This window comes from Lucilia cuprina, chromosome 2 (genome assembly GCF_022045245.1).
Source record: "Lucilia cuprina isolate Lc7/37 chromosome 2, ASM2204524v1, whole genome shotgun sequence".
NCBI lineage: Eukaryota > Metazoa > Arthropoda > Insecta > Diptera > Calliphoridae > Lucilia > Lucilia cuprina.
The window spans coordinates 27,003,613-27,020,799 of record NC_060950.1 but is presented as its reverse complement, the minus strand read 5'-3'; the positions used below and the strand labels follow the sequence as shown (position 1 = coordinate 27,020,799).

At 32.1% G+C, this 17,187-nt stretch overlaps 3 protein-coding genes across 4 annotated transcripts; 1 reads left to right on the top strand and 2 right to left on the bottom strand.

The window, feature by feature from the left end:
- The first annotated feature begins 6,351 nt into the window (after window positions 1-6,351).
- Window positions 6,352-7,760, top strand: LOC111687665 (flagellar radial spoke protein 1). Its single transcript, XM_023450121.2, has 3 exons — window positions 6,352-6,512; window positions 6,569-6,734; window positions 6,793-7,760. Exons 1-3 carry the CDS (start codon window positions 6,438-6,440, stop codon window positions 7,605-7,607), a joined length of 1,056 nt encoding a protein of 351 aa, XP_023305889.2. The 5' UTR covers window positions 6,352-6,437; the 3' UTR covers window positions 7,608-7,760.
- A 120-nt stretch (window positions 7,761-7,880) lies between these two features.
- On the bottom strand, window positions 7,881-8,321 carry LOC111687660 (UDP-N-acetylglucosamine--dolichyl-phosphate N-acetylglucosaminephosphotransferase). Its single transcript, XM_046949278.1, has one exon. It carries the CDS (start codon window positions 8,319-8,321, stop codon window positions 7,881-7,883), a length of 441 nt encoding a protein of 146 aa, XP_046805234.1.
- On the bottom strand, window positions 8,235-17,082 carry LOC111686307. Of its 2 annotated transcripts, XM_046956344.1 has the most exons (2): window positions 15,008-17,082; window positions 8,235-8,370 (listed from the first exon to the last, which is right to left on the bottom strand). In XM_046956344.1, the coding sequence occupies exons 1-2, from the start codon at window positions 16,556-16,558 to the stop codon at window positions 8,344-8,346; spliced, it is 1,578 nt and encodes a 525-aa protein (XP_046812300.1). In that variant the 5' UTR covers window positions 16,559-17,082; the 3' UTR covers window positions 8,235-8,343. The 2 variants fall into 2 exon arrangements, with proteins under 2 accessions (XP_046812300.1, XP_023304433.2); XM_023448665.2 differs by lacking the exon at window positions 8,235-8,370 and having other exon boundaries at window positions 14,213-17,082.
- Between the last annotated feature and the right edge of the window lie 105 nt (window positions 17,083-17,187).

The following is a 17,187-nucleotide window of genomic DNA, read 5'->3' as shown; positions in this document are numbered from 1 at the left end:
TAAAAAATTTTCGTTTATAATTCAATATGAAATGAATATAAGGAAAAAAAAACAAAAAAAAAAAAGAAAAATTACAACAATTTCCAATTACCATTAAAAATGAATACAAAAACAAACAAAACTTACACTAATTTCAATGCTTTTAGGGGGGTGGCATTTTTATGTAAAATTATCGATACATTTTCTTTGGAAAAATAAAATTATCGATTAGATTTCAACAGACTACAGTAAAGTTACGGTTAATTTTTCTATAGAAATGTTAAATTGTCGATAACTTTTTCATAGACATGTAAAATTTTTGATAACTTTTCCAAAGACAAATTATGTAATCGATAACTTGTCTATAGAAAAAAATAAGTTATTGATGACTTTTCAATTGTTATCGATAATTTTTATAAAGGAATGTTAAGTTATCGATAACTTTTGTATAGAAAAGTAAAGTTATCAATAACATTTCTATAGAAAAGTAAAGTTATCAATATTTTTCTAAAGACAAGTACAGTTATCGATAACATTTCTGTTGAAAATTTAAGTAATTGAACACTTTTCTGTAGAAATGTCCAGTAATCGACGCCTTTCCTATGGAAAAGTAAAGATATACTTATATATAACTTTTTTATGGAAAAGTAAAGCTATCGATAAATTTTCAATGGAAAAGTAGGAAATTTAAGTAATTATAGGACAGTGAAAGATAATTAAATTTATCGATTACTTGTCTATGGAAAAGTAAAGTAATCGATAACTTTTCTATGGATAAGTAAAGTAATCAATAATTTTTTTTATGGAAAAGTAAAGTTATCGATAAATTTTCTATGGAAAAGTAAAGTTATCGATAACATTTCTGTAGGAAATATAAGTAAACGAAAACTTTAATGTAAAAAAGTCAGGTAATTGATAATTATACAAAAGTAAAAGATAACTATAGAAAAGTAAATTTATCGATAACTTTTCTATGGAAAAGCCAAGGTTTGGATAATTTTTCTATGGAAAAGTAAAATTATCGATAATTTTTCTATAGAAAAGTAAAATCAATAATTTCTATAGAAAATAAAATTATCAATAATTTTTCTATAGAAAAGTAATATTATCGATAGCTTTTGTATACGTTCATACACAAAGCTACAGGTCTACACTACACTTTTCATATCTGTTTCGCATCCTACGCAATAAGTTACTTGCAACGCTGCTTAAGCTTAATTTTTGTTCCTCTATTGCTTCTCTATTGACTAATCTATGAACTAGTATATTGAGTAGCCATGGTCAATGTATATTGACTAGTCTATAGACAAGTAAGCACACTGACTAATCGATGGATTAATATATGGAATAGTACTCTATGGTCTATTGTATTAACTAGTATATGGACTAGTCTAGACTTTTGAAAATTGCTCAAAATATTCACCTCTACTCTACATTCGATTACGTTTACGCATTAAGTTACGCAATGAACGAAAAAAGGTTTTCCAACAAAAAACTAAATCGTAAGAAAAAGAAGAAGCAATTTTATTTCGTTTCAATGCTTTACGATTGTGTGAATTCTGAATTTTGATTGTAATTACGTTTTTGTAAGTTCGAAAAGCATCGATAAGCAGAATACCAAAGTTGCCAAACGGAGAAAATTTCGTTTCATATTGAAATGCAGAATAGGGGTCATTGTAGGTGTACTGCGGTTCCAAAAATTATACAAATTTGTATTCCTGGTACAAATAGATTATACAACAATTAGTTAAGACCGTAATTTTTAATCGATTATGGCCTACATAGGCCAGGTTATTGAAATAAAGAAAGATTATCGAAATAATGAAATATTTAACCCACAATAGAACAGTTCACAAATTCACTTTACTGGACAGATTCTTTTCAAACTTTTAATATCCATCCCCGATTCTGAATTTCGATTATGTTTACGCATTTAATTTGTGCTCTTCATTACGATCGTAAATAAGTTTTTATTTTTAATTTGTCATTTGGTGACGCAGCTTCGAATCGAAATGTAGAATAACAAAATTGTTAAGCGGAAAAAATTTCGATTCCAAACATTTAAAACGATTTAAAAATGTAAAACTACATTCACACCAATCAAATGTTTGTCGAAAAAAACATAAAATTATACATATTTAAAGTAATTTAAATTTTCTGTTTGATAGATGTGAGTGTATCTTTAACTTTTATTAATTTGTTGACCATAGTTACATACATACACCTATTGTTATTGCCTTTAACTAATAATCACTACACCAACAACTAACAACACCAAATTAAAAACTATTCTCTATAATAAATAAATTATTAAAAATATTCAAATATCGTTTCATAAATACATTATACATAATTATTTTATTAATTACATGTAGCATATTTTCTTCTGTAAATAAATGTTAAATATTTTCTTATTTTCTTTTGTATAAAAAAAAAGTTAATTTTATTAAGAATTTAGTTTTCTTTAAGATAAATTTTTATTAATCATTCAAATTAGTTGTTGATATATCTTTAAAGAAATTATTACAACAACACATAATTTCAATAATACGAGTATATAAAATAATGCCTACAAAAAGTTAAGCTTTTAAAAAATAACCAGAAATTACATACTAAATACCTATAATATACAAGTAAAAAACCCCTTTAATATTAAAAATATACATATATATTACTTTAAAAAATACTATATAATGCATACAAATTTATAAATATATACTTAAACATAATATAATTAAATTCCTACATACTGTATAAAAAAAAATAATATAAATAAAATAAGGTAGTAATATATAATGAGTTATTAAAAGTTAAACTAAAAAGTTGTTTATTTTACGTTCTATAATGGGAAGAAAGTGATCGTAGATTTACACTATTTATAACCTACACCATTATAGTGGGGAGGGTATTATACGTTTGTGCTGATGTTTGTAACATACAAAAATATTGGTCCAATACCCATTTAAAGTATACCGATCGATTCAGAATCATTTTCTAAGTCGATTAAGACATGTCCGTCGTCTGTCCGGCTGGCTGTCCATGTAATCCTTGGACCAAGCATGTTTTTTGGCACAGGGACGAAGCCTATTGAAAATGGTTGAAATCGGTTATTTCACCTAGCCCCCATTACGTCAAATATTCTACTATCTCTCTAAAAATTGGCTCAAATAAGTTTTATATAAGTATAAATGACACTGCAGATTTTCGTAAGGATCGTCCCTTATTTGACCCTAGCCCCCATACAAACCTCCTTCAAAAAATGTCTTAAACGTCTAAAATTGACTGTAACCATTTGTACCGCAATGAAACTCAACAAAACTAACTGTAATTTAAAAATATATCATTTTCCCAAATTTACCGTGGACCGGCCCATATTTGACCTCATTTAGAAATTTTAGTTTTTTTTTATAAATAAATTGCTTAAATATTTTGGAATTAAGGCAAAATTCAACATTAGTTTCTTTATAAAAAATAAAAATTTTAAAAATATACTCATGGTATAGGGAATTATATGGTCGGCCATGCTCGACTGTACTTTCCTACTTGTTTAGTTCTATCTTTTACAGTTTTCGAGAAATACTAAATTTTATGTTTTTTACTCAAAAGTAATTACATTTTGGTGGGAAACAAAAGTGATCACAGTTTTTCACTGTTTTTTTCTCTATCTCTTATAGTTTTCCAGAAAAAACAAGTATGAATGTATAGCCGGGCATGACCGACCAAATGATACCCTACAGCAGTCAGTATGTTAGGTTAGGTTGATAGAAGGATGTATACTACATCAAATCCGAAGAAATACACAATCAGGCCTTTTGTGTGCTCCTTATCACGAGAAAAAGATGAATTATTTTTCAGTGTTCAGAAACTCCGTTTCGTGAACGTAATTCCTAAGAATCTTCTACTCAGTGTTAGTTAGGAATGTTATTTCCAAAATAACATCTCTTCCAAAATACTTGGATCTAACTTCGACGAATGCCTGACAGTGTTTCACTGTCCTCTCCACATGCTATACATACGTCTGAATCCTCACGTCTAATTTTGCATAAATGTGCTCGTAATCTGTTGTCTGTGTCTCAGAATACGTACTATCATACTAATTTCAGACTTGCTCATTTTTAGGAGATTTTTTCGCCTTGCTCTCATCAGGGTCACCCCATAGGATTTTCATGATTCTACCCACTATTTCATTATTCCAAGAAGTCTAATGGGATTCTCTCACCCATATTTTTAGTTCAGCTTTTGTTGCGTCGAATAGTTTTGCATTTGTCAGGTTAACTGCCTCGAGCTCCATTCCCTTTAAAGCTAATACATTCGCTCTTTCGTTACCGTGGGCTGGTACCCCTATGAGTTAAAGCTTTCTTACAATCCAATACGGTCTTAGATTTAGTTCTATTTCCTGATATCGCCCTAATTGCCTTCTGACTGTCGGTAAATATATTAAGCGCTGTGGGCGCCATATTATTCAATACATTTTACGCATTCCGTTATTACTCGTAATTCTGCCTGGAAGCTTGTATTATGATTTGGTAAACGGATCATTGGTAAACTGGATCATCAATATAGAACCCAAGCCCCACTTTATTCCCCAATTTAGAGCCATACGTGTAACAACGGATTCCTACTGGTACTTGCTCTAATGTTCCGTTTGACCAAGACATTCTATCTGGGATCAGCGCTTCAACATATTTCCGACATATTATGTGTCTGGTATACGATCGGGCACGTCCGATGATTGTATTTAACCATCCAATGTGCCCAGTATACATTGATGACGTGTCCTATAACCGCTTTTGGACAGTTCAGCTAAAGTAAAGAGCCGTTTGGCTGTAAACGCCGCCTCATATCTTAAATATGTTTCAATTAAAGTAGTAAACATGGCACCACCTATACCCAAGCAGCATTTACGCTGAACTCCCCTTTTGTCTAAAGCAGTCCATCAGATTATTGAAGTATAAGCTAGAATTGGTCTAATTACACTTTTATTAAGCCAATTTGTTATAGTAGGACTAAGGCGCCATTTCATGCCTATAGTTCTCCTACATATCGCCCAGCACCGATGTGCTTAGTTGATCCTATCCTCTATGTGGTGTCTCCATTGTAATTTTCGGTCGAGGATTGCACCTAAGTACTTAACTTTGTCTGTCACTGGTATCTTCTTGCCCAGGAAGCAAGGTTCGTTATACGTAGAAATTTTTGTCTTTCTTGTGAAAAAACAGATTTCCGTTTTTTGCGGGTTAACATTGAGGCCTCTCGGTTGAGCCCAGCTTAAGGTCGTATTCAGAGCCTCCTCAGCTTTTCTACACAAGTAATTTAGATCCTTTCCCTTTAAGTATGTTAAAAATGGGAATTATTTAAAAAACAAGTAGGAAAGTATAGTCGGACATGGCCCACCATATAATACCCTACACCATGAGAATATTTTAATTTTTATGATGAATTTTACCTTAATTCCAAAATATTTAAGTAATTTATTGATAAAAAAACAAAATTTTCTATATGAGGCTTTATATAGGAGTATAAGTCAAACATGGGTCGTCCTTGGTAAATTTGGGAAAAGGATATACATAGTAAATAACAGTTAGTTTTGTTGAGTTTCATTGCGATACAAATGGTTACAAGTCAATTTTGGAGTAATTTTTTTTAAGGTCGTTTGTATGGGAGCTAGGGTCAAATAAATCTGCAGTGTAATTTATACTTATATAAAACTTATTTATGACTAAGCCGATTGGTATACTTTAGGGGATAGAATATTTTTGTATGTTACAAACATCAGCACAAACCCAATAGGGTATAAAATTACAACACTTTGGGGCAGCTATATTATGAAAAATTAAAAATAGTACCTTTTGAAAAAATGAAAAAGAAATCAAAAGTATCCTTTTATGGGTTCTCTCCTTATTCAGACTCTACGTACTTAATTTCATATTACTACGTTCAATATTATTAAAAAAATCAAAATGTACCTTTTAAAAAACAAAAAAAGTACCAAAAAGTTAACTTTTTTCACCTAATTTCGACTTAATTTCATGTTTCTAGGTTCAATATTATAGAAAATTCAAAAAGTACTTTTTGTAGAACGCACAATTACCAAAAAAATCCCCTTTGATGTGTTCTCATCTAATCCGTCTAATGTTTTAAGTACCTTTGCCCCAATGTTTTAACTGTTTTCTGTGATCACAGGTTTTCCCTCTTTTTTAGATTGTTACTAACTCTTATAGTTTTCGAGAAAAACGTACTTTTAAGTTTTCACTAAAAAATCGCATTAGTGAAAAACAAAAGTGATTACAGATTTTTAATGTTTTTGTTGAAAAGTGTTCACTGTTTAGATTCTAAACAAATCGAAATATTTCCATCCACAGTACGAGTAATCAAATATAATTTTTTATTTATTCAATAATCAAACTGAAATTTTAATATATTCCAACAAATTAATAGAAATTTTAATCCAAAACTTTAAGATGAGTACCGCTAGTGAAATAACTGATGAGGAGAAAAGCTTTGTTGAGGAACAAGAAGAGAAAATTAACATTGGAGTCAGTTCATATTCTATATGTTAATAATTTTCCAAAAATCTAAAACCATTTTAAAGCTTTATATAGGTGGCCGCAATAGTAAGAGTGAGCGCAATGGACGAGGATGGGCCATCTTACCAAATGGTGATCAATATGATGGACAATATCGTAAAGGTCAACGACATGGCATCGGTCTTTATGTTTTCAAAGATGGTTCCAGATATTTTGGTCAATATCGTTGTGGTGAATGGAGAAAATATTTAAGTTTAGTTTACATTTTTTTAAAACATTTATATTACAGGCATACGTTCGGGTCGAGGAATTTTTATATATCCCGATGGTAGTTATTATGAGGGTAACTGGCGTAAAAATCTTAAACATGGTAAAGGTCGTTATAGTTATGCTAATGGTGATTCCTATTGTGGTAGTTGGTATCGTGGCCAAAGGCACGGTGTAGGTATTTATACCAGTAAATCTTTATCATCGAATGCCTTTTATGGTGCTGTAAGTTTTACCGGCACTTGGCGTCAGGGTGTACGTGTTGGTCCATTTCAATTGAATTTTGGCAGCGAGGACAAGTATACCACTTTACATGGAACCTGGGATAATTTATATCCCCAAGGACCGTGTGTTTTTAGTTTTAATAATCGTTATTTGCTTATGGGTTATTTTCAAACTCCAGGTCGTGAAGCTTGGTTAGCTTTACAGGCCAGGAAAAACAGAACAAGTCAGCTAAATGATTTTATGGAAGAAACTGTTGCAGTGGAAGAGTCTGATAACAATGAACTGGATATATGGCAGTATGAGCCATCTATATGGTGTGCCCAAGATATGTGTGCTTATGATATGTCTTTACTGCCACAGGAACCGGTGCCTTTGCCTATATCGGATTCTGATATTTCGGTGTGTTCGCTCTCAACGGAGGCTACAGAAATTTCAATTGAGAAGCCCTTCATCTATAAGGGAGAGGAAGATGAGGAAATAGCTACCGAAGAAGGCAACTTAGAATGTGGACCCTGTGAGTGCTCATCAAGTGGTGTGGAATCATATAGCCAGGTGTGTCCTTCCTATGGTAATCCTTGCGCCATTGAGATTACTCCTCAAAAAAACTGTTAAATTTGCAAACTATTCAAGGGATTCATATATTTTGTGAAAATTTGCACATTTAAAACTCAATTCTTTTATTTAAAAAAAAATTATATCAAAATTTATTTACGCAATAATAATTTAGTCCTTTAACTAAATAAATATCAACACATACTTTAAATACTTACAAAACTAAAATTTTGGTTTAATTTTTTTTACAATGTATCCTCGTCAAAAGGAGACTCGTTATTTCATTAGCAAAACAAACTTTACATCCATTACTGATTCATTTACACTTCCGCACTACGAATCATAGAAATAACTAGCCAAAGGATAACGTATAACAAATGCCAATATCGTACAACACACCTGTACAGCCATTAACATTTGTGTTACCACCTTTTCATGCACTGGTCCAAAGACAACCAATACAAAATTGATTAAAGTAAAATTATTCGTTATCACACGTCCATCGGGCATTTCTTGCCAGGTGATTAGTTTGAATGTCTTTAATATAGTTACCATTATCTTGCCCAATATGTTGAGTTCATTTTTATTGAATTCCGTTGTACTTATATGCAGGAGATCCGATTTAGGATCGTATTTTGGTAGACGATGTCGTGGACAGGGTACAAATTTAAATAGCTGAGGTATGGAGTAGAGAAAGTTGATAATTTGTGGCAAAAAGAAGAGAATTAAAGTTTTACTAAAGTGTCCAATAATGCCAACAACGGCAAATGTCATGCCGGCAAAATAGCAAAAAGTATCACCGACGAATACCTGTGAAGGATATCTGAAAATAGATAGAAAGTAAAGATTTATAATTACAAACAGTTTAGCAACCTATAATTCAAAAGAACGAAGTGAAAATTGGATAGATAATCCTTTTAATAACTATCGTTCTTGTTTCCTCTTTCATCTAAGTATGAAGACAGTTCAAGAGATGCAATATAAATTTTGCGGACTTTCGAACAGAAAGACTTTGAAATTTTATAGAATTATGTTAATGGAATGAATCAGTAAACGTGCTGATCACATATCGCTTTAAGTAACACGTACGCAAACTTTAGGATCATTAATAACATATAGTTAGATATTTCATAGGACATTTAGTCCTATGGCATTGCCTAAAATGACTTGCTTGACTGCCTAGAACACAGTGTTCAGTTATTACATGCACGTCGCATTAACTAAACCCCTCTTCATTCGTATAGAACATATAATACTTTAGTACTGATAACGAGGAAAGGTCATTCACAGAGAAGATGAAAACCGTTTCATTTGTAACCCAGTCATTACCCAAACCAACCACTTAGATACCAGTAATCTCTGCAAGCAACCTCTATATAACCCGACTGTTTAGTTTAGTTTAAAAGAGTTGTATACCCAAGGTATACATCCACTCGGAGACCCAAAGGGTCCATTGTGATTTCCTTTAATGAACAAGAATGTAAGAGAGAAGACAGAAAAGAAAGATAGATAGTAGAAGTGACAAAAAGAAGTGTACATGAAAGGGAAATCTCTATTGTCCGTCACCTGAATAACCAAGATATACCCCTGATGAAGCCTAATATGTCGCCTAAGTCACAACTTACTACATCCTCCAGTTATCGTGGAATCTTCTACCAAGCCATTTCAGTCTGAGACTCTGTACTCTGAGACAGCTGCATAAGATATGCCCTACTGTTTCCAGTTCCTCTTCGTTCTCACACAACCCACAAAAATCCTGCGTGTTACCGACCTAGTTACCCTTAAAGGCCCTAAATGCGCAGTGACCAGTTATTACCCCTACTAAAGTCCTTATACTCTTCCTGTCCATTCCTAATAGTATACTGGTTGCTTTTGGGTTTAATTTCGGCCATATTGCCCTAAAAAACCAGCAATCCAGCCTACTTTGCCAGGATCGGTTGGTAGAGTTTTTGATTTTTCCGGATATTAGTCTATAGTAATAACAGATAGGGGTTTTACAGAACTATGCTTACTATTAAGATCAAGCTCCGAACCCTGCGGATATCACAATCTCTCGGTACCCAACACAATCTCACTGTGTATAACCTGACTAATGACCCGAATGTTTAGGGTTATAAATATCCTAGAGCTTTTATCATTGAAAGAAAGCCACATTTAATCGACCCCTCTTCATGTGACTAGATTTTTCCATTCTTTTTAAGAAAGAACCTAAAATTACTACTTTAAATAAATCACAATGGACTTGCTACGGAAACAGTGTCTGATAAACGAGAGATCCTTCTTGCATGACCAGATAAATAGGGAAGTGGTAGTGCAAGAGAGAAAGAGCGTGTGTTAATGAATAATGAAATATTGCCAATAATATTGACTTACAGGCAAATAAGAAAACAAAAGATGAAATATTCTTATCCCAGTATCTTTGCAGAAGAAACCAGAAATAACATTGCATTTATTCATTTTAGAACCGTCTACCCCCTTGTGTATTTTACAGACAGTTCGCAATATTTGTACATGGATGGACCGGTTCATGTATAAGCACTTTGCTGAAGTACTTGAGCTTTCTAATCTCTGATCATTGCTGTCCTTGCTAAACTTTCGAGATGTAAAACATCACTTCCGTTTACAATCATGCATCATCTGTTGAGTCGGCAACAGCACCTAAAGTACGTCTCCGTTAGACCGAAGTACGAATCCGTCAAATAAGCCGAGATTAATTTCTTACTCACAGGGACACACTGTGGTAATTCTGGTATGTAATGAGTTTAATCTGAACATACCTGGGCAATAAAATTTTACAGTATCCTTTCATCCATCATCATTTAACCCAGCACACCTCTAATTTATCCGACACATTCATAATAGAAAAGAAATACGACACATTTATTTAGGTATACGGGTAGTCTGAGGCCCGCATACCTCATTTCCAACATTTAGTTCCACACTGTTACTGTTAGCATTTCTATACCCCCGGATTGCAATACACCAAGATGGGCTCTGTCATCAAGGAAACATGCCCCGGGCGGAGAAGCGATTATGGGACTGCGATTATGATGCCCTTCCCCACGGTGGTCTTTTTCATAAACTGGGTAGACTTGAACAACTGGGTAGACATGTACAAGCACTTTGCTCAAGTACTTGAGCTATCTAATCTCTAATCATTGCTGAACAGTTGATTAACTTCCGAAATTTAAAACATCACTTCCGTTTACAACCATGCCCGAAATATTGACTTTACCTTACATCAGTCTATTTACTCCTCCCCAAAAATTTGGGTTTAAACCACAGCCACTACGTGGATCCCGAAGGAACCTCAACCAATTGACCAGCCAGGAGATAGTTAGACCCCATGTCAAATCATACCAAAGACATGCCAAGGAGTGAAGTGACATGACTGGTAGCATCTCTATAACCCCGGATTGCAATACACCAAGATGGGATCTATCATCAAGGAAACATGCCCCGGGGGGAGAAGCGATTATGGGACTATTAAAAGATTTCAATTAATGACAGATGATAATTTTCATTTGATGTCTTTTACAGGAGCTGTCACAACCGAAACTTGTTTCCCCAATCAAACTGTTACAACAACACCAACCAAACTTAACATACCCACGGCAATGTAATCTTAGTTCAGAACGATCCGAGTTAGTTAATTCTTTCCAGATAAGAACTATTTGGCTGTAGTCGAACTGTTACAATAATATTTAAACCTAACATATGTATGTCCGCAAACCATTGTCAGCGTTGGTACTAAAACAGGAACATTATTTCGAATTCAAATTCCATTTATATATTTTAATATAATTTTATTTAAACAACACAAAGGGTTTACAAATACACAGATTACTTAATTTAAACGATAAACTATTATTAACTAAAATATTTTACTAAATTTACAACTAAATACTAATTACTCTTACATTTTTCTTGGGTGAGTTTAAATTAACAAATGCTTTTTTTATTGAAAAATAAAATTAAATTCGATTTATATAAATTAATTAAACGAATCACAATTGAAATAATATAAATAAATATTGGAATTCTGACCAGAACTATTACAAATTAAATATATGTATATATTTATGTTTTATAGAGACCAATTAAATTGTTTATGATGGTGTCACATAAATAAATTATATATTTGTTATAAACATTTTTTTTGTTTTAATTAGTTGTATCACAGCATTTATTTTATTCGGTTTATTTTCAAGAAATTATAAACAATTATAAGAGGTTTTTGTTTGTTTTTTTTTCTTGGTTATTTGAATATTGATTGAGTGTATGTGTGTGGTAGTGTGTACGAGAAAGGAAGTAATTGTTTGGGAGACTAAAGACACAAAATGTGGGTTTTACACAGACTTATAATTAATAATGTTACAAGTTCAATAATAATTATATAACTTAAGGCAGATCATGGGATTTCGTTATAAATTCAAATTATTTTGCAACGATTTTTTTGTTAAATATTAATACGAATACAATTAACATTTAATAAGTCTATAATAAGTAAATATTGGTTTTTTTAAAGGGTTTTATAATGTACTATGTGTTGCATGAATGAGAGATAATTAATAATTGTGTAGGAGAATCAATTGAAGATTTGTTAATATAAATATTAATTATTTTATGTGATATGTGAGTTAGATTTTGAATTAAAGCGATATAAGCTGTTTAAATTCCTTGATTTTTCAAATATGTCTTTATGAGAGAAATAATGGAAAGAATTTTTTTAAAAAAAAGTTGTATTATTTAGACCATATGTTATTATTTTCAATGATCAGTTATGACCAACAAAGCGATATTTCTCGCAAAATTGTTTTCCCAATGAAGATGATAAAATTCTGACCAAGTTCCATGTTACACTCTGAATAAAAATATGTATTCTATTGTAGAAACACTTCATTCAAATTTCTATAAATTCATCCATTCCATTCATCTCTCACAAGTTGAAACATAATTAAAATTTTTTCTTTAATATAACTTATTTTATACATATTTTTGGTTGTTTATTAAGGTATTAATAAATTGGATTAGCAGGCACAATTAATAAATTACAATTAATGACATGACATGAGATAATCTATTTCAATAATGATTTTATAATTACAAAATTTATTTAAGGAACATTTATTTTGTATTTTCTTTGAGAAAATTTACGTTTTTCTCAATTTCTTAAGAGCAGAGAATTCAATAGAGTTATATGTAAACATTAAATGTTAACAACAAAATTTTCATAGAAAATTTGATAGTCTATAGTCTAGTCTATAGTTCAATCTATAGTCTATCCTATAGTCTAGTCTATAGTTCAATCTATAGTCTATCCTATAGTCTAGTCTATAGTTCAATCTATAGTCTATCCTATAGTCTAGTCTATAGTCTATCCTATAGTCTATCCTATAGTCTAGTCTACAGTCAAGTCTATAGTTTAGTGTATAGTCTAGTCTACAGTCTAGTCTATAGTCTAGTCTTTAGTCTAGTCTATAGACTAGTCTAGTGTCTAGACAATAGTCTGGACTATAGTATAATATATAGTCTAGTCTATGGTCTAGTCGATAGTCTAGTCTGTAGCCTAGTCTATAGTACAGTCTATAGTCTAGTCTATAGTCTAGTCTACAGTCTAGTCTATAGTCTAGTCTATAGTCTAGTCTATAGTCTAGTCTATAGTCTAGTCTGTAGTCTAGTCTATAGTATAGTCTATAGTCTAGTCGATAGTCTAGTCTATAGTCTAGTCTATAGTCTAGTCTATAGCCTAGTCTATAGTCAGGTCTATAGTCTAGTCTATAGTCTAGTCTATAGTCTAGTATATAGTCTAGTCTATAGCCTAGTCTATAGTCTAGTCTATAGCCTAGTCTATAGCCCAGTCTATAGTCTAGTCTATAGTCTAGTCTATAGTCTAGTCTATAGTCTAGTCTATAGTCTAGTCTATAGTCTAGTCTATAGTCTAGTCTATAGTCTAGTCTATAGTCTAGTCTATAGTCTAGTCTATAGTCTAGTCTATAGTCTAGTCTATAGTCTAGTCTATAGTCTAGTCTATAGTCTAGTCTATAGTCTAGTCTATAGTCTAGTCTATAGTCTAGTCTATAGTCTAGTCTATAGTCTAGTCTATAGTCTAGTCTATAGTCTAGTCTATAGTCTAGTCTATAGTCTAGTCTATAGTCTAGTCTATAGTCTAGTCTATAGTCTAGTCTATAGTCTAGTCTATAGTCTAGTCTATAGTCTAGTCTATAGTCTAGTCTATAGTCTAGTCTATAGTCTAGTCTATAGTCTAGTCTATAGTCTAGTCTATAGTCTAGTCTATAGTCTAGTCTATAGAATAGTCTATAGTCTATAGTCTAGTCTATAGTCTAGTCTATAGTCTAGTCTATAGTCTAGACAAGTCTATAGTCTAGTCTATAGTCTAGTCTATAGTCTAGTCTATAGTCTAGTCTATAGTCTAGTCTATAGTCTAGTCTATAGTCTAGACAAGTCTATAGTCTAGTCAAGTCTATATTCTAGTCTATAGTCTAGTCTATAGGCTTGTTTATAGTCTATAATCTAGTCTATAGTATTAGTTTATAGTCTAGTCTATAGTCTAGTCTATAGTCTAGTCTATAGTCTAGTCTATAGTCTAGTCTATAGTCTAGTCTATAGTATAGTCTGTAGTCTAGTCTATAGTATAATCTATAGTCTAGTCTATAGCAGAATCTATATAGAGTATAGTCTAGTCTATAGTTTAGTCGTACATCTAGTGTATAGTCTGTAGTCTATACTTCAGTCTAGTCTATAGTATAGTCTAGGCTGTAGAATTTTTTCGTAAAATCGTTTATGTTGTCCCTTAAAAGTCTTTGGATTACCAGTTTGTTGGTCTGTGTAATTATAACAAATTACAGACCAATCTTCTTTATGAAGATAAATTTTTAAAGATTTTTAAATTTTTCAAGGCCTTTAAATGAAAGACTTTTTCCTTTTATTTAAAGGCCTTGAAATTAAATTAAAAGTTTTCCTTTCATATTTACATTAACTCTTTGAAATACCTGTAGAAATGTTTCGCGACTAAATATAATTATTTCACTTAAATGCAATAATATTAATATTTCATCGTTTTTGTACAATTAAACAATTTGGCTTAATTGAATAAAATTTCAATCTTTTCGAAAGATTTTCGCAATCAATTTACTCCATTGGATCTGTGCCATTGTCGGAAACTATTCAAAAATACAATTTCTATTAAGGAGTATGTGTTTTCTTTACAAAAATATTAACAAATAGTCACTTACTAAACAGCACAGACCCTGATGGTCTTTTTCCATTTTAACTAATTTACTATTTACATTTCTAAGGTTTTAAAACATTTCATCTTCATTATCGCTGGCCAGTAAGTCTTCTAAAGATTCATAAATATTTATTAACAAATGGCCATATTTCCAGCTTTGTTCGGAGGCATAATGAGGTGCATAATATTTATCGGATAAACGACGTACCTTTTGTAATTGAGTTTTACCATCCTTTAGATAGATACCTGTCGAGATGAGTTGTTGCACATAGGCGGCATCTATGTTAGATGAATGTTTCTTGTCCGCGGGAAATACCACAGTATTTTGAATTGACTTTGAGGGTGATGATGCTGAGGCAGTTAATGTTGAGTTCGATGTTAATTTATGGTTAGAGGAACTATGTGATAGATGTAATTCAGCAATAATTTCATCAGGTTCTTGACAATATTTACAAAACCAACCACCAAAATGATTTAAATCTCCTATAACCAAAGATGGCTGTTGTTGGCGATGTTGAGAGGTAATTTGTGTTAGTAGAAGTGTTGGATTTGCATCAGCATTATCGATGTTTTGAAAGGAACTTATAAGACCACTGAGATAAGTTTGTTGAGGATGTTGCCAATAAAATCCATAAATGGTAAATTTCAAACGAAATTGTATGACGGGTGCTAAATCAGAACCATAGTATTTAAGAAAATTTAAAGCACGATGACCCAAGATGGTTTTGTCGTCGGTAAATATGAATATATCTGTGGGTTTAATGGCATTTGTTGGCAATTGTTGTTGCCGAAAAAGGCGATAGGCCTCAGCTGACGAGCAATTGTTATATGAGGGTAGTTTACAGTGATACAAAAAATAATTTTTCATTGGTAAAAGTTGTTTTAGTCTAAATTTAATTGCTTTAAGATCCTTGTTATTTATAGGATGCCTTTTTAAATATACTATAAAATAGTCCACAACCTTAGAGACAGCTTTAATCTGCAATTCCATTAAATCTAAATTCAAAAAAGCACCTTCCAACATATAAACCAAACGGTGGGCTTCCTCCCTGGTGGGATCCTTTACTTTGTAGGGCATTTTTGCTGTTAATAAGGCTCTCCATATAACCTCTGGTTGACCACAGTCTCTGCCATGCCACTCAGGCCAACATTCGCAATTTTCTTGCCAAGGATTAGAATCATCCCATTCTATACTTCCTTTCAGTCTAGTTTTATTAACGGTGCCTTCTTTAAAGCACCATAGAGCAGTTTCTCCAAACATAATCTTCTCGGCCTCCGAGAGATTATAGGTGTTTTTATGTAACAAAAATTCATTTTGAAACTTAAGATCCCTAGAAGGCCATTGGAAATTTGTAACTTCCAGCACTTTACCATCCGCTTTTAGTTTCTGGGAAGCCTTCAATGCTGCCGATTGCACAAAATTTATTCTATTCTCTTCCAACTCATGATTTGAGCCAGTAGTTTCATTGAGTTTATCACTTAAGCCCAATTGCATTAACCAAAAACATAGTATAAATCCAAATTGTATTAGTAATATGGACCATAATATAAATCTCTTAGTCCAGGTCCCTTTTGTAAATGTCTGCTGCTGGTGGTGTTGGTGAAGGTGATTGTGATTGTGTTGATTATGCAGCAGTTGCTGCTGCACCTGCTGATTAATATTCGTTGGCGTGGCAGGTTTATGTAGTTGCATCATCTCCTTGGAACCATCATGCAAATCTCTTCCATTGTGCTGCGTTGAACTTAAACGTAAATGCATTTGTATGTGATCCACTGGTATAATGATTTAATTTTTCATTTTATCCCATACAGATTTGTTCAATAAAATTTTAATTTTTCGAGCACACACCCATGTAAAGATACTATACAAAAACTTTATACATTTTACGTTTTGTATGCCTTTTTCTTTAGATTACTTTGCTATTTATATGTGCCTTGTTCTATGTTGTTGTATTCACCGTCTGTTTGTTGTCATTGTTTTTGTTGCTGTTATTTTTTTCAGTCTGAGTATCTTGTGGTGGTAGTGCTGAGGATGATGTCGTTGGTGGGGTGGCGTCAGTAGGGGTTCATTTTTTTTAATTTGCTTTTCCAGCTGTGTTGTTATATTTTGAACAGCTGATTTTACTTCCCTTAAACAACTTTTTTCATTTTATTTCTGTTTACTACATTATTTCGTTTTGTTTTTATTTCTTTGTTTACTGCAGCCGGTGTTGTATTGTGCACAGTGTAATGCTTACACGTTTTATACTGTTAAAGTGTGCAATGTTTATAGATTTTGTTAGAAACCCTTTTTTTCACTTTGATATATTATCGTATTTACACAAACTTTTGAAATCTGTTACACTGGACATTTGATCCAAGTATCATGCTTTAATTTATATAAAATCA